The sequence below is a fragment of the Pseudopodoces humilis genome, chromosome 2 (assembly GCF_049639895.1).
Source record: "Pseudopodoces humilis isolate 2021_Gansu_Grassland_sample_001 chromosome 2, ASM4963989v1, whole genome shotgun sequence".
Taxonomy (NCBI): domain Eukaryota; kingdom Metazoa; phylum Chordata; class Aves; order Passeriformes; family Paridae; genus Pseudopodoces; species Pseudopodoces humilis.
Window position 1 is genome coordinate 58,705,561 of NC_142201.1, and position 22,134 is coordinate 58,727,694.

The 22,134-nt window shown below is 41.8% G+C and overlaps 2 protein-coding genes across 6 annotated transcripts in view; one reads left to right on the top strand and one right to left on the bottom strand.

Moving 5' to 3' along the window:
* Positions 1–2,749: 2,749 nt before the first annotated feature.
* MTRF1 (mitochondrial translation release factor 1) lies at positions 2,750–20,621 on the bottom strand. 5 transcript variants are annotated; one of them, XM_014250038.2, is made up of 10 exons: positions 20,450–20,621; positions 13,085–13,543; positions 10,489–10,580; positions 9,577–9,658; positions 9,206–9,313; positions 8,942–9,114; positions 7,645–7,762; positions 6,362–6,498; positions 4,643–4,741; positions 2,750–2,974 (listed from the first exon to the last, which is right to left on the bottom strand). In XM_014250038.2, exons 2-10 carry the CDS (start codon positions 13,518–13,520, stop codon positions 2,855–2,857), a joined length of 1,365 nt encoding a protein of 454 aa, XP_014105513.1. In that variant the 5' UTR covers positions 13,521–13,543; positions 20,450–20,621; the 3' UTR covers positions 2,750–2,854. The 5 variants fall into 5 exon arrangements, with proteins under 5 accessions (XP_014105513.1, XP_014105508.1, XP_014105518.1 ...); XM_014250033.2 differs by lacking the exon at positions 20,450–20,621 and adding an exon at positions 16,096–16,193; XM_014250043.2 differs by lacking the exon at positions 20,450–20,621 and having other exon boundaries at positions 13,085–13,147; positions 13,236–13,310.
* The window catches only part of NAA16 (N-alpha-acetyltransferase 16, NatA auxiliary subunit), a 63,046-nt gene continuing 61,107 nt past the window's right edge, over positions 20,196–22,134 (top strand). The window contains exon 1 of the mRNA XM_088068519.1: positions 20,196–20,467. Within this exon, the coding sequence (XP_087924645.1) occupies positions 20,414–20,467 (54 nt within the window). The 5' untranslated portion in view covers positions 20,196–20,413. The remainder of the gene's footprint in view (positions 20,468–22,134) is intronic.

The window sequence follows — 22,134 nt, forward strand, 5'->3', positions numbered from 1 at the left end:
GGCAAGGCACCCGGGCTGCCCTCCTTTTGCAGAGGCTAAGCATCCATCTCTCCACTGCCATGGAATGGCTGCTGCTTCCAGGCACACACAGCTTTTGTCTGGCTTCCCCGCTGGCTGCGTGAGACCTCAGCAGAGAAATGAAACAGATCCAGGAACTGTTTCCTATGAATCAGCAGGGTCTGCAGAGCAGTGAAGTTGGTGCCTTGCCGGAGCTGTGACGTGATGTGCATGGGTAAGGTCCCCAGACGGTGCTGAGGGGAAGCCAGGTGGAGGGATGGCAGTTTATGTTTGTTGTAACACTATTTGACAAGGAATGCTGCAGGAGGAGGCTGCAGAGGAACCTCCTCTTGCTCTGTTGTGCTGTCTCCAGGAGCTGTTTGTTTCTCCCCAAGAAACTGTTTTCCCTTTTATTCCCTGTGTTTTGTTACAGTAATTTTTCCTGCTATTGATTTTGCTGCTGAAAGTCCTGATTGCTTGTAGGAACCAAAAAGCCCAAGTTGAAATTATCCATCCTGAAAACACCTCAGAAATAGCAGTGTTATTCTGCACGTCCCTTCCTTGAGGACAAGTGTCAAGCCATGGTCAAACACAATCTCTCAGCTCTTAAATCCCACAGAAAGGCTGGGATGAAAGAGCTTAGAATAAAATATGGCTTCAAGTATTTCTCAAGTTTGGAGCAAACAGTCTCAAGTAACATGTTCTCAGTGAGGAGAAGCACATACTGGTTTTAGTAAAGCAGGGCACTGCAGGCAGTGGCCTCCAGTAGAAGTGTTTCCTCTCTATCCCAAACTGCCATAGCCATATTTTGCTGACGTACACATGTACATGCAATTGCAGGAAAAGCTTAGGACAAAGACCCTTCAGGATCTCCTGGGTTCAGCTTCTAAATTTCCATACCTACATTTGAGACATCCAAAACTTAGTAAAGAGGGGAGTTGCTTTCTGCTTTCCCTCTTTTCATCACTCTACACAAAACCATCAACAAAAAAGGGCTACAGAAAATTAATCAGTCACAAATATCCATAAGGTCCTGCAGAAATATCACTCTCTTTCTTGCAATAAAATAAATAAGGCTCATATTTTTAAGTGTTTCAATCATTTTTCATAGTAAAGAACTTCATAGACACTAACTGATCCTGGAAATGGAATCTTATTATTTAAAATTTTTTTAAGAAGTTTCTAAAAGAAACTTAGAAATCTTTGAGAGATACAATTAATAAAACTAATTGGTGCACTTAATTGCATAATGAAAGTGAGACTGATAAGTAGATAACCATGTTAGCTGGATATTCTCCTATTACAGCTGATCATATTAGTTATTGCCAGTCTGTTGGCACTGTAAGAAGTATAAGCTCAGTTACAGATCTTTCTGGAGGGTTCTTCTTTCTGGACTGCTTACTGAAAGAAGTCAAAGTCCAAATGAATCCTGAATTGCATGGTAATAAATTTCCTGATTGACTTGCAGAGCTACCAATTAAAAAAAAACCAAAACAACCAACCCAACTGAAGCCCCAAAGCTTTGTAATTAAATTGTTGGAAGCAAGAGAGAAATTGTCAGACAAAGCTTGCTGATAAGAACACACAAAAGAATGGAAAAATAATTGCAGAATGGAGGAATCAGTATAATTTTCCTGCTCTCTTCCTGTTACAAATTCTATCTTTTTTAATATAGCTGATTAATGTTACAATTGTTGCTATATATACCGTGTATATATACCGTAACTTTTAGATGAACATTTCCTCACACTACATCATTCCTGATTACAAAATACACAAATATAAATCAACCACAAGGCATAATTTAAATTATAACAATGAACTGGCTCGTCCTGTGCAGAAGACAATGCAGAGCAGCTTTACAGCAGAACTTGGGACAAGCAGGATGAAAAGAAGATGCCATAATGTGGCAAGTGAACCCAGCAGAGCAGAGACCCAATCTTTGTGTCACCCTGAGTGCAGAGCATTCCTGAGCCAGGCCTAGGACCAGTGCCTGCCTGTGCTCCATGCCTGCCAGCACTGCACGTGCACAGAGTCCTGTCAAAGCCAACTGTGCCCCGCAGACATCTGAATCCCCTCAAGGACAGGCAGACATTCCCAAAGACAGGAGCTGAATTCCAGAGCTACCTGGTTTGCTGAAAGACATCTGCAATATGAACTCACTTCCTCTGCCAGGAGGCAGGGAGCTGCCTGTTACCTCATAAACTTAGTTGAAAACTAGAGCACGTACTTCTACACGCCACTGCAGTACATGGGCCAGTCCACCACAAGCTGACCCAAGAGTGCCTGGAAGAAATTTAACAGGCTTCTCTTTTAACATCCTGGCTCCTTCACTCGCTTTGCTTTTGTATATTTACTCTAAAAAATACAGTATCATAATACAAAGTTATTTCCAAGAGATTTGATTTAGGAAGCTCACATGATAAGTGGAAAAAAAATAGTATTCATGAGGCCAGATTCTAGACTACACTAGGGGGGCTCAGTTTCTTTTACCTGGAGAGAAACATCTCCCACCACCAAACAAAAAGCACACTATGTGGTATTTATTGTGGTATATATGTGGCTCCACCACCACAATTCTGTGCCTTTCCAACTGTGATACTGTCAAGAGAGGGACCAGCTTAACAAAGCCATGCTGCCAAGACAAGAGCAATGTGCACACAGAACTCCAAGCTGATGCTTTTCTGCCAGAGCTGCTACAATAAATTCAACCCACTTTGCACCAAGATACAAAAAAAATAGTATTACACACTGAAAAACAGAAAAATAGCTTTTAATCAACATATCATCTAACAAACACATCTGTTTTTTTTGGCTATGAAACACAACAATTCTGTTTTAATTCTACCTGAGCTCTTCAGCCTCCTCCTTCTAAAGCCTGCAAATTTTCTAGATATTGGGTGACAGCCTCTATCTCTGCAAACTCCAGCAGTCTGTTGATCAGTTTATCCAGTGCTTCTTTCCCACTTAGAATTTCCTATGGAAAAAAAAGACAAAAGCATTAAAGCATTACTGACTGTCCTTCAGCATTATTCCGAAACACCAACTACTCAAACCCCTGAAATGGACTTTGCCTGCAGTGACTCCACTCACTCATCCTTGCAGGCCCCTCCCATGTGAAAGCAGCAGTGGTGGGCAGCAGCAGGACAGCAGCTGCCTGCCTGTGCAAGGCACATGGATTCTGGCAGCAATAAAAGCAGCTACTGCCCTGCTTTCATGTAACCCATGCACTTACATGAAAATTCCCTGCAAGAACAATGAAGGATTGAAGAACCTCATTCCAATACTGTTGTCCATGGCAAGAGAGAGGCTGTTTTGCAAGTAAAGCTCAACTAACGTTTGCTAGGCAGTTTATGGTTCCAGTTTCCCTCAAGAAAGATACAAACACTAACAACTGACTAACTGACTAACAAAAGCCACTTTTATGCAATCATGGAACTATTTCCTCTGCTGTGGTATTCTGCACTCCAGTTACTATGAACAATTCCATACTCACTATGCCCTGCATTCTCTAGAGTTACCCAGGACACCTGTGGGTACAGTCTGAAAGTGTTGCTCCTTATGCAGCAGTACTTACAGCCAACTGGATACCTAAGCCAAAATATTGAGGGATCACCCTAAACTTTGTTTTTCATAAATTTAATACAAAAAAAATTCACCATTAGGTTTTTTTTCCCCACTGTAAAAACCCCCAATAAACAGAATCACTGAATGGCATGGGTTGGAAGGTACAGGAAAGATCATCCAGTTCCAACAACCCCCTGCTAGGGGCAGGGACACCTTTCACTAGACCAGGTTGCTCCAAGACGCATCCAACCCAGCTTTGAACACTTCCAGAGATGAGGCACCCAGAGTTTCACTGGGCAGCCTGCTCCAGTGTCTCTCTATGCTCACATTAAAGAATTTTTTTCCAATATCTAATCTAAATACACCCTATTTTAATTGGAAGCTATTCTCCCTTGTCCTGTCACTACATACTCTTTTAAAAATTTCCTTCTTTCTTGTAGGCTCCCTTTGAGTACCGCAAGGCTGCAATTAGGTCACCCCAAAGCTTTCTCTTTTCCAGGCTGAACAATCGGTAAGATTCAAACTATATGCAGATATTTACTCAGAAACAAGATCTCAGATAATCTTGAAATTAAAACATTCAGTTTTGGTTTCTTTTAACTGTGGCCTGTGATGCAAACATAAAAGTTTTTCTCGTTCTTTACTCCACCAGTAGGAGGAGTAAAGAATGGCCTAACAAAAATAAGAAGTCCTTCCCGTCAGGTTTTTGGTTTGAATGTACTATGTCTCAAGAATCTCCAATGTCACTTGCTCAGTTTGGCCAAAGGACTCATGGATCTCATTGAGGACTACATGCTTGGTCACTTTTCTCTCATATAGTAGGAGAAAAACACACAGAGATGTAGACCAGTGAGCTACAGCCTGTGCCAGAAATCCCTAAGACTACAAGAAAGCAGGAAAGAAAGTTTAAGTTTTGTAAATCTAGTGTTCTGTCAGAGCACAACTCGCTACTTTCTTCATATATATATATATATACATATATATATATATATATATATCTTAAATTGTGCTCATTAAGTTTATTTTTTCTTCTAACAGTAAACATAAGTATCTAAATACTCTCTTAAACAACCCTTACCTTGATATTGCGTGCATCATATGAGATCCTGTGGTCAGTGACTCTGTCCTGGGTGAAGTTGTAAGTACGAATTCTCTCTGACTGAGCTCTTGTTCCTAACTGCAACAAAGCAGGAAAAAATAAAATCTGTTGTGTTTTTAAAAAAACCAATACTTCTCTAAAACAGGATAATTAAAATACACTCTAATGGATCAGCCTGTTCCAGCTACTAACCTAGTGGTCGCTGGTTTGGCACACGGGATTTTTTAAAAATATTGTGGCATTACTGAACTGTATTGTTTGTGATTCTGTATCACAAACCAAGTTTCTATATCCTCCAGCACATTTCTGTTCCAGCTCTGTAGCTGAAAGAACCACATAACTCTCAGAGGTCGTGTAAGTATGAAAGTCCTTACTTCAAATAATATACAAGTGGGATTTTCTGGGGGGAGGGCTGGGGGAGTGTGGTTGTAGCTTCCACACAAAATAATGAAAATAGGCTCCATTAATAACAGAAGCAGCACAGTCAACGTGTGGCTGTCAGAAATTAGCACCAGAAGAGACTTAGATTAAGAGTAAGAAATTAAGTTACCCTCTAGTGGTGAAGTGTGAGAGTGCAAACAGCAATTCTAACTTTTGAAGCAGAACCCAAATGTAGCACTGTCGGGATTAAATGCTTCATTAAACACTGTGGTCTCCGCTAAAATGGATAATTAAATGCTAAAAAAACGCTCAGAGAAATAAATGTGTGTCCATTTCAGTGGGCTTTGGTGAAAATTTCATCTGGATTCAACATGTACATTTTAGAATGTGGAATTTCATGAAAAATTCTGAAATATTAGGAAAGGTAATTTACTTTTGCCTGATTTTTCACACTAGTCATATAAATGTACATAAATATAAATATAAGTCCTTTATGCAGCTTTGAAGGCTCTCAAACTGAAATTAACAACAAAAGATAAACGGCTCACATTTATGCTTACAACATCGGGGTTAATAATCTGCAGGGACAGTATGCTTAAATGCAACCTGAAATAAGTGATTAAATAGCTGCACTGGAAAATCTGGAGTACTGAGTAATTCTCTAATTCTGAAGCATTTCTATTCCAATAGATCACTGTTGAAGTTTGAACCACAGAAGGGAAAATACTCAAAGAATGGGAAAAGAATGACAGGACATTTCGAGAGAAAAGCACACTTCGCAGCCTAACTTGAGGTAACTCTTCCAAAGAGTTTCTTTCTCAAAAGGTTACCTAAACTGTATCAAATAACTGCTACTTAATTGCAGAGTTGACAGGATTGTTTATTCATTTGCTTCTCTCAAAAGCTTTGTGTGGCCTTAAAATACTCTCCTTTAGAAACTTCTGAGAACTCCCGATCCTAGTTTTCATTGAATGTGACTTTTTACTGATTCTTAATTTGTGTAACTCTGGCCTTGACAGGGGCATTCAGTACACAATGTTGAATTTTCCCTTTTGAAAGATTTCAGCCAGTCTTTTGACTCTTCTTTCCAGCCACGGTTGATGTCTCTTTTCATTGCCTGAGTAGTCTACAATAGCACTGAACTGGGGTAAGTAAAGGCAGACTTTCCATTTTAAAGTACAAGATTCTCCTCCCTTGTAAGCACCCCCAGTTATACACACGCTCTCACCTGCACTGTCCTCGCCACCCAAAGAGATCAGAAACAAAAAATCTACAACACAACTGCCTCTGCAGATCTCAGGCACCACTTGTCCTCACCTGCAGCTTCCTGGCGCTCTGCTCTTGGCTGAGCTGCTTTTCAATGACCTGCTGGTACAGCTTAGCTCTCAGTGTCCGCAGAGCTATTTCCTTGTTCATCTGCTGCGACCGCTCCTGCTGGCACTCAACTGCCAGGCCTTTACAGAGGCATCCAAGAGCCCATTATAACAAAGAACAAACAAGCTGAATTAATTCTAACACATTAGGCAAATGAAACCTACTGGAGTGCTGGTTTGTAGGGCTTTTCAGCTGTAGGATAAAAAGTCATTTTAACACACTGGCCAGAACCATTAGTGAGTTTTAAAACTTGTCACAGATGCACCAGGGAGCTTTGTTCCATGCTACAGAAAAGTCAGGGATATTTTAAAATCTCATGAAGTAAACAAGTTTCTGACATTGCCTCTAGAAACTGGGTTCACTCCAATTAGCTGTCATATGTTAAAAATTCAATTTGAACAGTCTACAAGAGCATGTTTAAAAGAGTGTAACACAAGTTTTTAAAATCCAGATAAGCTCTTGGAGACTGGAAAATTCATTATTCTAGGAGAAGAGGGTGCCAAACCAACACTGGTGAGTCTTGAACTTATTTATGAAAAATGAGATAAAACCAAATAAAGGTCTTTAAAAGAAATGTGTAATTTCTCATTTGATTTCTGAAAGAAAAAGGCATCTAGGGAACAGCTGTTTTCAGGTCACTACTGGAATTTCCCATGCCTAAAGTGATTCTGCATCTGTACAGAGAGAAGCTCGTTGGGTTTCAATAAAATAAATCCCAAAAAAGACAGAGTGGTTCAGTCGACACAGTACCTTCCCATGAATATACATTTTCCTTTCTATCCAACATATATTAGAATTATCTAGTATTCAATTAAAATATTCAAGCCTTCTTTTTAATCAGTCATGTAACTACACAGATTCCAGCTAGGCTATGCATGCCCTTGTTTGCCAGTGGCCATTACTGCTGAAGGTACAGAGCACACAGTGTAAATTATTTACATCTTCTACCCCATCCCTGTCACCCTCCATTTGTTCTTTCATCCTTCAAAGACAGTGTATTCATGAAACACCCCCTCTAAAGACAAAACTGGCATAATCACTGTGCCCCTGGTACACAGCCCCTTTCTCACATTGTCTGGTTACAGGAGGGACAGAACCAGAAGGGGCTACTTCTCTTTTTTCGGTATAAGGCCCAGACCTGCAAGAGATAACTTGCAGGATAACAGGCTTCCTTTTCAAGATACAGATTCAGTGTGATTAAAAGTACAAAGTACAGTCAGACTTACCTGTAGGAAGATGCACAATCCTCACAGCACTATCAGTTTTGTTAACATGTTGCCCTCCTGCTCCTCTGGCTCTGAATGTATCTATACGCAAATCTTTGGGATCCACTTTTACATCAACCTAGAATCAAAGAATTACTACTTCCTGCTCATTTTAAATATATTTGGATGTCAGTGACACTCAGCATTACTAAGAAATCACTTCTCAAAAAATTGCTCCTTTACAACTGCTCCTAAGTAACAGTCATAACCATTATAATTTTAAAAATTCCATGTCAAATATTTCTGAAAAGCAAATGATGTCTGAAAGATTTCACTTAGTTTTTCAAACTCTTACTCCAGGTCCTTCACAAAACAAGGTAAGTATGTGTGTGAAACAAAACAAAATCACTGTTTTGCAAAACCACTAGCTTTGGCAGAGAGACTAAGAAATAAGCAAATAATGAAAAACCACTTCTAAACATTAGTGCAAGGATCTTGTTCATGAGTCAAGCCTGAATGATTCTTGCAACAGTTCTTAGAATCATCTGAGGAGAAAATAGGTATATCCAGATTCATTCAAGTAAGGACTGCCACACTGGAAATAGGAGTCCATGATGACCTGGACCATAGTTTGAGCTCAATGGATGGGAAAGGAACATTCATATCTGATCAATGTTGCAAGGAAAGTATTATGAAGAAGCAGGAGAAGCTGCAGGAAACGCCTACAGGATCTGGTTTTGCTTATTTTTTGTGTAAATTGGTGGTCTAAGTGAGAATTGTTGGTATCAGCAAGATCTCAGACAGACTAGCCAACACACTCATTCACATTCAAAGGAGACTGTCCTTGATTTACCAGAGAAGGACAACAATAATTTAAATGAAACGAAAAAAAAAAAAAGAATCAAAAGGTGTACAGAATCACATTACTATACAACACTTAGTATTTTCTTGGATATATTCTGTCTTAATTTGTAATGTAATTTAAAATTGGCTTACTCATAGCAGTGAGCCTTGTCAGTGTTGGGGCTGGAACACTTAACCAAATGATCACTCAAATGCCATTTTAGGCAACAGCAAATCTCTGCAAAGTCACTTCTGAAGATGCATTTATACATGTAAGGTACAGAGCCAAGGACTATCACCTTCCAGAGTCAGAACACTTGTGGTTCTTTCACTGGGACTTGCACAAAGCACTTGGTTATCAGTGAAATCCCCAAAACAGTAACATGGTTTTAAATAACACCTACTCCAATGTCAAAATGGGTGAGCAAGGGCTCAGCACCACCTCATTTCATTGCCATGCCAATGAACAGCTTACCTCCTCTGGCTGAGGGAGGACAATGACTGACATTGTCCCAGTGTGAATACGCTGCATCCTTGATGACATGCCTGTCTCAGGGATTCGCTGGACTCGGTGAGTTCCTCCTTCATATTTCAGATGCCTGTAGACATTCTCTCCTGAAATATGAGCAGCAGCATGATGCAAGCCTCCTGGAGAGACAAACAGTGTGTGACATAAACAGCAGAGAAGCACTGCTTTCAATTTTATTGTCTTGGTGGAACTGCTGAAGAACTGCTGTACCTATCTCAGCTGGCGTATAGTTCATTATGTCAAAGGTCCAATGTTTGTAGTCGGCATAGCTCTGGTACATCTCAAACATTTCTTTAGTGAACTGTTGGCAGATGTCCCCTAAAAATTAAAAGGCATTACCATATAAACAGTGAACTGCCAGCAGATGTCCCCTAAGCATTAAAAGGCATTACTACATAAACAGCAGTTTTTACACTTAGCTGCAATTCTAACCCCAGTCATTAGGCAGGTTAATGCTCATCTTTAGAAAGTATTACTTTATGCCAATAAAGTATAAAAAAAGAATTAAGAATAACCCATAAGAGGTTTAATGGAGTTGGATGGAGATTGGAAGCAATCTTCACTGTAGGGGCTTTGCTGACCTCCAGTTGTTCTGCCAGCTGTCACTTCTAATATGACAGGACTTCTATCATATTTTTCCTTTGGCACTAGAAGCTGGAAAAGCTGGGAAAAAAAAAAGAAAAAAAAGAAAAAAAAGAATGCCATTATCTCCTTCATGACCCTGGATCTTTTCTTAATCAAATTTACAGCCAGCCTTTACAATTGCCACAGCCTGAGCACACAAAACCACTGACTTCCTTTGACAAGCTAGTTAAGTAACTAAAAACTGTCCAATGACCATTGCAACTCAGTGCAGTCAGTGTGGAACTGCAACATGCTAGTGCACATGATAGCTAGCTGAAAAGCCAGTACTGCCAAGTCAGGTGCCAGGTCACCCACCTCAGCCCCAGCTACCTATGAAGACAAAGTTAACCCAGCCAATCTTTACATTAATCTTACTTTTCAGAAAGTCACATTTCATATTATTTTAGTCTGAATATAGAAATGAGCCCAAACACAGTAGTCTCCACTGAATTGTTTCAACTTCTTTGCTTATATTTTCCCCACTCATGGGGTGCTGTCAGCTGAAGAGAAAATGAAGGACTTCAAGCTCCAGTCAGAAATCCTTCGAGTGCATGCTCCACTGCCACAAACAGTTACTAGGATGTCATATCAAGTCTCAGTAGCACAAACTCACCACTTTTTTAATACCCTTCAGCATTTGCAGACAGACAAGCAAGCAAGAAAAATTACTCAATTAGTCATCGTCTAAGACAAAATTGTCACTAAAAAGCTTACTAATGATTAATGTTGTCAATTCTTTTCAGGGAGAACACAGAAGCTGGACTTCTGTATCATTAAACTCAAGTGTCAGAATCCATTGGTAAGATCATAAAGGAAAGGTTTTCTGACATCTTTATTTACAAAGCTGTAAAATTTTACCTCAGGCTCACCTTTCTGCACAACATGTTCATTTTTTTATCCAGGCTTTCCTTCTCTTCTAAGGCAAGCTCTAGAAGTTGATTCTCATCTCTGCTGTCTAGCTCTAAATTCCAACAACAGGAATAGATGTTAGCCAATCTCACCTAGAGCAAATTATAACATAGCTGTCCAAAGACATGCACTGTAGCACAGAAAAGCTTGTAATGTTTTGCCAGCATGAAACACTCAAATAAAGCAGCCCAAGCTAGGATGCACATTGCTAACTCAATGATCATACTTTCCAGGTGTACTAGAAGGAGCAGCAGATATTTTACCTGTGATTAGACTGCCCCTTCCCACATTTTAGAGCTTACTAACAAACTATGACACATTCTCAGGTAAAGCTCACAGAAGCTCCAAGCCTTTTCTGCTCCAGTTTACAGTAACAAAAAATGCTGATCAGTTAGCAATAGATTTTATGCTAAGTAGAAACCTAGAAGACAGTTGGAGTCAAGTGGAAAACCTGTCACTGCTTAAACAGGAATCCCATCTCCTTTTCTTCTTTCTTTCCACTTTTCTACTCACCAGAAAGCGAAACAATTTAACTCACTGAAATGAAAAAAGCAAGTCTGGTTGAATAAATGTATGTTTTTAACATGCCAAGTTGATGCCAGATTTAAACTAGAACTGGACAATTACCAACACAAATGAGGAGGGAATGGCTGAAGCCAGCTTTGAGCAGCTGGGAGTAAGAGTGAGGAAACAAAGCAACACAGAGGAGGTGAAAACCTGTTTTGTGGCCAGGAAACCATACGTTTGTCACAGATGCAGCATAAAACGGGACTCTCAATGGGTTCTAGTTGGTCTAAAAAGTATGCTTATTGATCAGTTATACAAACAGTATCAAACTGACAAATGACAGTATCAAATTCTGTCAACATCACTGAGAGATGGTCTAGTGGTGACCAATGAGCCTAAGGTTCAAAGGGCTAGTATCCCATTCCTGCAAAACAGAATTCACTTAACCTACCTCATGACTCACATCACTAGAGAGAAACTGGGAAATATTTTTCTGCTTCACGGAGTGTTGCAAATATAAAATCCTACATCAATTGTTAGGAATTCAGGTACTAGAGAGAAGAGGGTCAGTTAGGGAGCTAAGTGGAAAACAGTGAACAGCCAAATGAAGGGGACATCTGTATTTTAACTTGACCACAGGATAAATGGTACGGAGAGAATAATTTGGGTCTATTTAATTAATTTATTGGCTGTAATTTTTTACCATTCTTTTATCTTCTTTCAACTAGAATTCACTCCATTCCTCCACATCATAGTTTATGGAGCAAGAAAAATTTTTCACTATATTTGATCCAAAAACAGCCTTTCTAAGTTGAAATGTGAGTTTTCCAGTTTTCTTAACACTTTTTAATTCTTTCAAGAACGTTTCTTTTTCAGCATTAAATTTTTGTACTTTGTCTCCTTCAGTCTTTCTACTTTTTTCTCCGGTGAAGAAAATTAGAGGGTTGAGGATTAAAATATTTTAAATAACCATTTTTTATTCCAAAAGCACAAACATCTATTTATTTTAAAAACTAAAGTATACAAATGTTTTCTACCTGTCTAAATAAGTTACATTTACATCTTTATTTCAGGATGGCTCTTACTGTTTTGTCCACACCCCTGGGCTCTCTCTCTGAAAAGCACCATGAACTTTTGTCCTCCTCCATTCAGACTGCTGGGTACAGATTTCTCCTACCCTTTGATTTTCCCCTCCTTCACTGCTTTAATGTAAACCCCACTCTCTCCAGGTCAATGTTTCCCTCTCTTGACTTAATACTTACCACTGTAGCAGAATGGATGCCATTTTTTCCTTCCTACTGTGTGCACCTCCTCATACTATGCTGGGTTTTTTCCCCAAATCTTGTACCATTACTTATTTTGTAAATTCTTTTATTTATTCCCTGTGTACTTTCTTATTACTAAATGGTACAAAAGCCAGTGACAAACTTTGATTCTTTTTTTACCCCAACTTCTACTGTGACAGACTACTGAAAAGCAGCAGCTTCTTAAAGAACCATCATTTTTTATTTCTTAAAGGACTCCCCAAATATTTTCCAAGAAATATTAGCTTTTGCCATTTAAATTGGAAACTTACAACTCAGAGCCTAATGAAAGTTCATGTCATTTGCTCAATAAATATCACTGAACTGGTCAGATGGAATCCCATTTTAAATAACACAGCTGAGGTCTGCATCTATCAAAGGTTTTAGGCTCGCTAATTTATTTTCCTCAGTTCAAACTGCTCTCAGTTCAACTAAAAAATAACCTCAAAATGAATGCTTCCTAACTATTTCTGTTAGATGGATATTCCTGAGGTTCCAGACAATCCCTGCTCTCCCAAAATTACCATATTAAGAGCTCAAACTAAAGTGATGTGAGATGAAAAATACAAGGATGTGGCTGGATGCAGAAAGCCCTTGAAGCAAAAAAGCTCCCAGGAGCAGGGAGGACCGGGGAGTGTTCCAGGGCTGGCTGAACTTACAAACTTTCCTTAAAGGCTGAGCAATCAAATTTATCACAGGCACAGCTGCTGTTCTGAAGCAAGCAAGTAGACGTGTTTTCCTTTACCTGTGCACATCGCTTCTAATTCCTGAACTTCTCTTTCAGCCTCTTTGATTTCTTGAAACGCAGCTGCAATGGGGGAGAGATCAGCACACCTTCTCCTCAGGGTTCTTTGCTCAAAGTCATTTAATGAGTCTGCAGTTAACTGACGACTAACCTGCTGGTATTCCTTGCTTAGAGTCTCCAGATACTTCTGCACAGCCTCATGCTTCCACAAAGTTTGAGAATTCTGATGTTTTTTCCTGTGCTGACTGTTCAAAGACAGAGTGAATCGAGCTGTGTCCAATAAAGGCTTTGGCCTCCAAAATCCATGGCTGTGCAGTCCCACCATGCACCCTATCTTCTTTGCAACAGGAGAGAGAAGACAGCTGTCAAGTTGGCTGTGACAGCAGCAATTAGCAAGCAGGCTCTTGAAAAGACAGACCTTTTGGAAAGGTTTCATTTTGTTTCTTATTTTTCCACCACCTGAAATTAAAAGTACACAATACATTGGCCAGTGTTTTTATCTAGAAAAAGAAAGCATTCTATTAAGAAAAAACCCACAACAAAGAAACACAAGGATGGTATCAAGCCCATATCCTGGTTTAATTACACTGACACAAATATAACCATCATGGACAAAACTATTCCTGTTTTAGTTACAGTTTAGAGCACAATTTATCACCACCATTGTACTGACTGAGGGTTGGAAAAAGTCTTTTCTCTCTTCTCCTCAGTTTAGTTATACTTCGGAAAAGCTCCTGTGGATGAAACTTTACAGACAATAGCTTCATTTTGCCATATGTCTCCATATGGAAAAAATCCAGCCATTTCATGCCTTACTGATGAAAGAAAAATGTTGCTGAGAAGAAAAATCAATACTAGAGGTAAAAAATTATATATAGAGAATGTAAGAAATGTCCAGAATTATGTGCCAAATTATATCCACTACTATAAAAGGAGGACATTAGTAGATAACCATACAACAGATCAGTCAATAGGACTGCAATGCCCTTACAAAAGATTTCTCACTCATACATGAAGAAGACAGGAGAACTGCTTTATGTCCCCTGTATACTCCTTACTGTGATATATTTACACTTTAGCAACATAATATTTTCCATCCAAAAGGTGAGTAAGAAGCAGGGATTCTGAAATACAACTCTTGTATTTTTCTGAGACACTTACTTGGCTTACAGCTTTATAGGACCCAGGCTCCCCTCAGCATTTCTGCTGCTCTATTAAAGTTCATTTCCTCTTCATTTTATATCATCGACATTGCAAACTACATTATGAATTACTACTGTGATCTAAAATTTTATATTGGAGCTCAAGACTCTACCAGGAAGACTAAGTTAAGACCACACTTATTCTAGGACTACTCACACAGAAAATGTTCAATAAAGAAGCATTCCTATAATCCTGCCCGTGCCATGGCCCCATCTGTCCACTGATTTTTACAAAAAAGTGGATTCTGAGAAAGTAAGAGCATGAACCTTTTTGCAACAAGATCTCCTGGAAACGCACGTTTCAGCTTCCTGACACAATTCTTTTTTTATTCATCAGTGACAAGCCCTTTTTTGCATCTTCATGCATTTTATCAACAAATTTCTGCGACACTAACTACTCAACTCACCCATTATTCTCACTTATTTACTTTCATCCATTTGTCCACAATAAAGAAAGTGCAGTATGAAGTAAAAAGAGATCTTATTTGTCTTCTTTTACTACCAACAGAAGGAAGCAAAGACTTTTATTCTACTTCTATACCCTCCCCAGATTCCCCAGCCAGCAGGTGCTATTGAATCCTCAGCAGCAATTTCAAGACTGTTTTAATGTACAGAAAGCAAATTATACCCCTCCTGGATTGCTATAGGGACTAATATCAGCTGCAGCAGAGGGATCCTGCTCCCTTCACCAGGAACACAGCAAAAGGCAAAAACCAGGCTTATAATCTATGATTTTGGATTTAGGCAGGAGTGGACTCAGTTCCAAAAGACCTAATTCTGCTAATGAATATGGACTTGCTCCAGATCAGCATGGCCTGTTGTTGCTTGGCTAAGTGCTGACCATCATCAACTCAATTTTAAAATATTAATGTTATATTTTATTTTAATTAATTAATTAAACATATTAATTACAACCATCTAGCTAATTTTTACTGGTGTAGTTAAGAAGAAATGTACCTCAATAATAACAAATTTGTTGTATTGCTTTGCTTGAGAGCTCAGAAATAAAATTTTTGCGTTTAAAAGCATAAAAAAAAAAGAGTAATGAAATTACATAGATCTTCAAAAGTAGTCAGATCAGAAGTTTCAAAATAATTTTGCTATGTTAAATAAAAAAGGTATTTCCTTCTCAGAGAGGGGTTGCCACACCACATTTGCATAAAAATAAACAGGCATATAACTTTTACAGAGCTATGAGCATTAGACGACCTATTAAATGGTCTCTAAAATAGATTTTAATAACTTTTTAATGTGATTAAAACTACCTCGTGCACATCACAAATCAAAAACCAGTAAGCGAAAGTGACAATTGTAATAGTCCCATTAAAATAATAATAAAAAAATTAATAATAATTTCAAGACAGGAAAGAGTTCTCAATCTTGCGAACTCTTTCAGAGATTATAAAACGCATTTCCTACAACCCAAGATGTCACCGGCGCCATGTAGCAGCTCTCAGGCACACCCGAATTCGCAGGTACAGGGCCGGAGGAGGCACTCCAATGCACACCGACTGCATCAGGAACAGCTCGAGGCCGCGTCCCGGGAGCACCTCCCACACACCTCTGCCTCCCACCGCGGCCCCCGGCAGGGAGCGCCCCGGCAGCTCGGCCCCGCTGCGGGACTCACGGGGCAGGGAAAGGCTGGAGCGGGCAGCCAGAGGCAGGAGCGCGCAGGGAAAAGCAGGAGCGCGCAGGGAAAAGCAGGAGCGGGCAGCGAGAGGAGGCGGGAGCGGGCAGAAGAGGCAGGAGCACGGGCGGGGCGGGGGCGGCAGCGCTCCCCGGTACCCGCGGCGGGGCCCCGGCACTCACCGTCCGCACGCCCGGGCGCCGCACGGATCGCAGCCCGGGCCGCGGGGCCATGGCAGACGGGAAGTGCAGCCAGCGCACTCCGGTCCCAGAATGCCTGCGGGAAAACGCGCTTCCCGTCTCCCCGCTGCCGCCGGCAAAGGCAGTCTCCGCCTTCGAATCTGGTTAGTAAAAGGTTAATTTCAGAGAAATCTGAATAAAATAATATTAAGCTTCACTTTGTGTCGGAGCTCACTATTCAATTCTATTCAAAACGAATGATTACTATGCTACTAAAGGCAAACAAAATATTAATAAACATTACCATTCTGATTATGATTATGCTAGTTAGCTGAAGCTTCCTCATAAAGAACGTTTTAAAACATACTATGTATGTGGACATTTTAAAAGCTATTATTAAACATTATACCACTATCTCCCTAATTAAAATTTTAAAAACACTTAATGTTTTTTTATACCTATAATCACCAAAATACCTTTCTTCCCAGCCACCGTCATTCTACAAAATTAAAAAAAAAAAAAGAAAAAAAAAAAAAGAAATGGTAGAACTTTTGTATTTGGCATATAAAATATCACTGGGATTTGGTGTAGTAAATGTTCCAAAAGACTGAAAACATAATCAATCAATGGGTAGGATTTGGATCAAACCTCAGTGCCTAAATGACAACTAACCACTTGTTTAGACCTGAGGACAGCTTCTGGCTCTGCTCCAGCCATGGGAACAGGAGGCAAGAAAGACAGATGGAAAACCACTTCCAGAGAGAAAAGAAAGGACCCACTCTGCAGCTGGTCCAGTCTTCAAAAGGGCCACAGCAAACAGCACCCTGAAATCTTCACCAGGCCTGAACCCACAATGATGTGCCATTAGAGATGCCATGAGCCAGACACCATTTCCATTCTACCTCACTCTTCTTCCACTATGACTTCTGGGACTCAGTGAAATGAAATAATAAAATTATACTTGCATTGGTACTCTAAATATGCAATTTGATACTTAAAAGTATGGGGAAGGTACTCTGGGAAGACAACCAAGAACCTAGTAACCTAAAACTGCAAGTAGACCTCATGCTCCAAAATTGGTTTTAAAAGAACGGAGTAGGTCAAGGAAAATCAAATCAGCTTCTACTCCAGCCAGTAATGGTTCTTGATTTAAATCCTCTGATTAAACATGATCATGATCAGTTTTTATTATGCCTTGTGAGTGAATGTTTTAACTTCAGTGTGAAAATGGAGACTGAAACGAAGTTCTGCTCCCTCCCTACCAGGCAGCAAAGCACTCAGGGGCTACACAGCCAAGACAAGGGCTGGACTCTTGTGCAGTCAGCAGGGCTACCAGGGTCCATTCACCACAGGACTTGTCCATGCGTCTCATATTCAAAACATGTACGATACACTCTTTCCCTGTTTACCATGTGCTTTCAGACTGCAGTATGGGAACTGAGTATGAAGGGTGTGAAATCTGTGCTTCTACCCCTCTAACAATTTGTTTCGATGTCTTAAAACCTGCATGGCTGATGCAGCTGGAGCTGATGAAGATCAGGGGTTATGGGGCATGGGCTATTTGGGGCAGGGTGCCACCACCTTCCTCAGCAGCCCACAGTGACATTGGGTGCAGAAGGGAAGAGTGACAGCAGGAAGACAGCTGGGCTCCTGGGCTTCGGGATAGTTATGGTGGCCCTGTACTTTAAAACCTGGCACTCTTAACCTGCTAATTTAGAAACTGGAGGAAAAGAGATAGCTCATCAGACAGAACAGGCTCCAGGCCTTACAAGGTGCTTGGTTTGAAGGCAGGTCCATGCCAACACAGGGGCCCTTCTCCGCACAGGGGGCCCTAAGTGGGTTTAGTGGTGTGCTCCCCGCAACTTGCACAGGAGCAAAGTGACACACACCACAAAAATAGCAAACTTGTTACAAGGAATGTAATGCTTCAATATCATTCCCCTCCTTTCAGCCCCAACAGTGCAGACTTCTGAAATCTTTCTGTTTGAAGGAAAAAATGGTGACAGAATCATACGCATCTTGAATACAGCCCTGTTTATTAACAAAGCCTGTAGAGAGAGCTTTGTTTTGCCTAGCACAGTGGGATTAAATGACAAGAAGTTTTCTTGACTGTGCTCCCAAACCTCACTTTCAGTTGGAGCTCTGCCTTCCCACAAAGCTCATTTCTTTGTTTATTCTCTCCCAGCTAGCCTAAAAATGTTTTTTATTGCCTCCCTGCTTTCCTTTTCTTGCTGCTTTTAACACAGACTTTTAATATGGACACATCCAGATGCAAATTGAACCCCTACCTCTTATTTGCAACTTGCCTACTTTTAGATGGCATTCTTTTCAGTGTTTGGACTATCAGGAAACAGAGACCTTTAGGTATCAAGAACAGCCTTATTGGTTCAGATCAAAGGTCTACCTAGCACAGTATTTGTCTAACCATTCTTCATGATGCATCTGTTTACATTCAACCCAACCAGAGGCATAACATGTCTTTTGCTAAGACAGAAACTAGGGTCCATAGAGTCAAGGCTTCAGCTAGTTGGTAAAAGTGCTGAACACATGCCATGGTACAAACAGGCTCTGAAAATGATGCTTCAGGGGCAAAGCAAAGGCTGGCATCCCTGTCAGTAATACTCCTGCTTTGTAAAAATCAGATACCCAATGCAGCACTGCTACAGCATATAGCAGAAAGAACGGTACAGAGCTGGGTACTGCATGTGGAAAACACATATACTGTGATCGGTGACCCTGCTGACTGACATCATTAGAAGCTGTAATGATTTAGATTCACCAATTTCATGCCAGAACAAAAAAGAGAGAAATAAACACAATAGAGATATTCCTTATGTCAGACCACACATCTAGACAGATTAACAAAACACTACAGAAACCAACAGCCATTCACAAAAAGTGTCCATAAGCTGCTGGCTTAGCTGTAAAGAACTATAGGAAAGCATGTACTTTATGTTCTCACCTTTGCTATTTTCATCTCAGGAGGCTTCCTAAATATACCACTTTTTTTGTTTGTTTGTTTGTTTTCCCTAATTAGTAGTCCTCAAGTTAGGCTGACATCCAGGTTATTGTCTTCCAAGAAATTGTCTACTTTCTTGTTCCCTCAGTTAGCTGGAAAGGAAAGCAGCTATCATGTCATCAGCTTTAGCAAGGCTTGTGTCAAGTCAAGGACACGCTGCTTGGGATCTTCAGTCTCATAGCCATCTATTTACTGAGTACCAAATAAAATATATTAAGAACACAAATTTTCTAATTGGCTCTTGTGAGTTACTGTTTCACACACGCTTGCTTTACTTGGGGATGTCTATCATGTGCATCATCTGCAGCTCTAGGAGGGTAACCATATTATTACAGACCTAAGATACTTTGAAATAAATGCCAAAATATAATTAATATTTTTAAAGGATGATTACATAAACAAGAGATTTTAATTGCAGTTGCCTAGTTTGTTTTCCTTGTAAGATGGTCTTTTTAATTGATTGTAACCTTGACAGTTGAATCAATTTTCCTTTTAAGTAATACCCTGTGCCATGTAGTTTTAGTGTTCCTGGTTGTTGGTGGTTTTGGTTTGGTTTTGTTTTTAAGAACGATTTTTGGGAATAACAAGGAAAAAAAATAGAAGTTCTTAGACCTCCTTCGGTGAAGGAGCCAAGCGATGAATAAAACGCCGCTGTTCTCTGGGCGCACGGTGGTGTCGGGGAGTTTTACATAACCAACTGCTGAAAATGCCTTAATGCGACGGGGGCCGTCCTCGCTCGCTCAAAGCCTGGCTGCCAAGTTTGCTGTTGTTTCCTTAAATACCAGCCAGGGCACTGCAAACCCGCAGAGCCTCTCCGAGCCCCGCCGCCGACAGAGACTGCGCTCCTTCCCAACGCCGCCTCCCTCCCAGGCTTGCGGGCAGCCTGACTCTCCGCAGCGGCCTTTTGAGCGCCGGGAGCGGAGCACTTCAGCAGCCACTCCGGGAATCTCACAGGGAATCACGGAGGGAATCCTCACTCCCTGCCCTGGGGCCGGGCGGGCGGAGGGGGTGTCTGTGAGGGGAGCGGCGCTGCGCCTGCGCCGAGGGACCCCCGGCGGCCATTTTGCAGCGTCAGGCGGGCGGCGAGGCGCCCCGGCAGCTGCGCAGAGGGGCCCGGGGGAGCCGGCGGGGAGGGCGGGCGGCGCAGGGCTATGAGTTAAAGAGCCGCCGCCGCCCCGCCGAGTTCGGGCTTTTCCTCCCCGGTGTTCCCCTCCTCCTCCTCCCGTCCCTCGTACCGACAGCCGCCCCTCCCGGGCCGCCCCCACCCCCGCCAGCCGTGCCTGTCCCAGGGCCACCCGCGCCATGCCGTCCGTGCCGCTGCCGCCCAAGGAGAGCAACCTCTTCAAGCGGATCCTGGTGAGCCACCGGCCCCGCTCTTCTCTCCTCCTCCCGCCGCCGCTTCTCCCTCCTCTTCCCTCTCGTACGCCGGCCTCGCTCGGTGCCCTCCGGGTCACTTCGCCCGCCGCCGGAGCTGGCCCCGGCTGAGCGCACACGGATGCGGCGGCCGCGCTCTCCCGGGGGGAGCCGGGCTGCAGTCGTCTCCTTGCCCCGGTTCGTCCCTGCTTCCTTCCTTCCTTTGTCTGGGGCCCGCCGAGCAGGCCGGGCGAGCCGCCCCTGCTCGTGTCGGCGGCCGAGAAGGGCTGGTGTGGCCCCCGGCCGGGCGAGGGCGGGAAGCAGGGAGGGAGCCAGGCAGCCTCCCCGGGCCGCCGAGCGCCTTCGTGCCGCCCGCCGCGGGGACTGCGGGGCGAGCCCGGGCTGCGCCGCCGCTCCCCTCCCCGAGCAGCGCGGAAGCAGAAGACCTCGAAGCACGGCGCGAGCGTAGCAGGATTTGCTGTTGCTTGGTTGATGCCTGTCTGGGTTTCATTACCACCGAGAGCGTCGGTTTTGGTGTGGGGACCGCTTAAAAGTAGTTCGCTCGCTCAGCAGTTTTGAGTGTAGTTGAAGACGTGTGGTGGATTGAAGTATCCTGCTTCTCTGCGTCCTTTGGAGGACTTATCTCAACTCCTTTGTGCTGGGCAAATTCCGTTCTTTGAGACTTAATAGTGCAAAGGACGTTTAGCATTTGTGAGAGAACTTTGGAGAAAGAGGTCGCTTTAGCTGTGAATTTCTAACTCAATCGCTGTATACTTTATCATGCTAACAGTTTATGAAAAGATAAAGCCCCACTCCTATCTCCGAGACAAGAAAGCACAGCACTCCCCTTTTCATGAACTTGTCAGTGTGATAATAATGGAGTTCCAGCCTCAACAAAATTGAGGTGTTTTGCGTCAGTTTACCACTCTGCAGGCAGAGGACGTCTGTGCAGCACACTAAGTAAACCTGCTGGCAGGCACAAATTTCTTTAGTTCTCTCTGAATTGGGTAGTTTCAGTACTTAGTGGTTCGGAGGTAGACATTTGGGGCTTCAGGAAGCTGAGCTCAAATAGTGTGTGTAAGCTCCTGCACTTTGTGTGGAGCTGGTGTGTTTCAGCAGGTGTTTCAGAGCTGTTTTCTTTTGGCTGCTTTATGTAGTATGCTGGTTTTAAAAAACTTACTGGTTCTTAATGGTGATTTGTTGCTTACTGCATGCTTATGGTATGCATCTTAGTAAGTCATTCTAGCACTCCTCTTACTCTCTGCTAAAAATAAGTGACTAATATTAGAACAGTTAAGTGATTATTCTTACTAGCAGCAGACAAGTTCACAGTAGCAGCCACTTCTGAAGTTTTTTTTGATTGAATTATAGATTGGCTTTTCTGGAGATAGTATTTTAGACAATTTTGTTTAAAAAATATATTAAACAATAGATAAAACTGTTGGAAATGAGTGCTTAGGCAAGGAGGAGAGATACACAAAACTTCAGTGAAGTTCATACAGAAATTTACTTGCTTTCTAAAACTTCTAGAAGCCTTTAACTGGTGCTGTGTAATGGTCAGTTGCAGTTCCTAAAGTGTTGATCACAAAATTACTGGTTTATCTCTTCATATAGTGTCACTTCTTAAAACTTAATGTCTTACAATTTTTTTTCTGGCTATCTCTAACTCT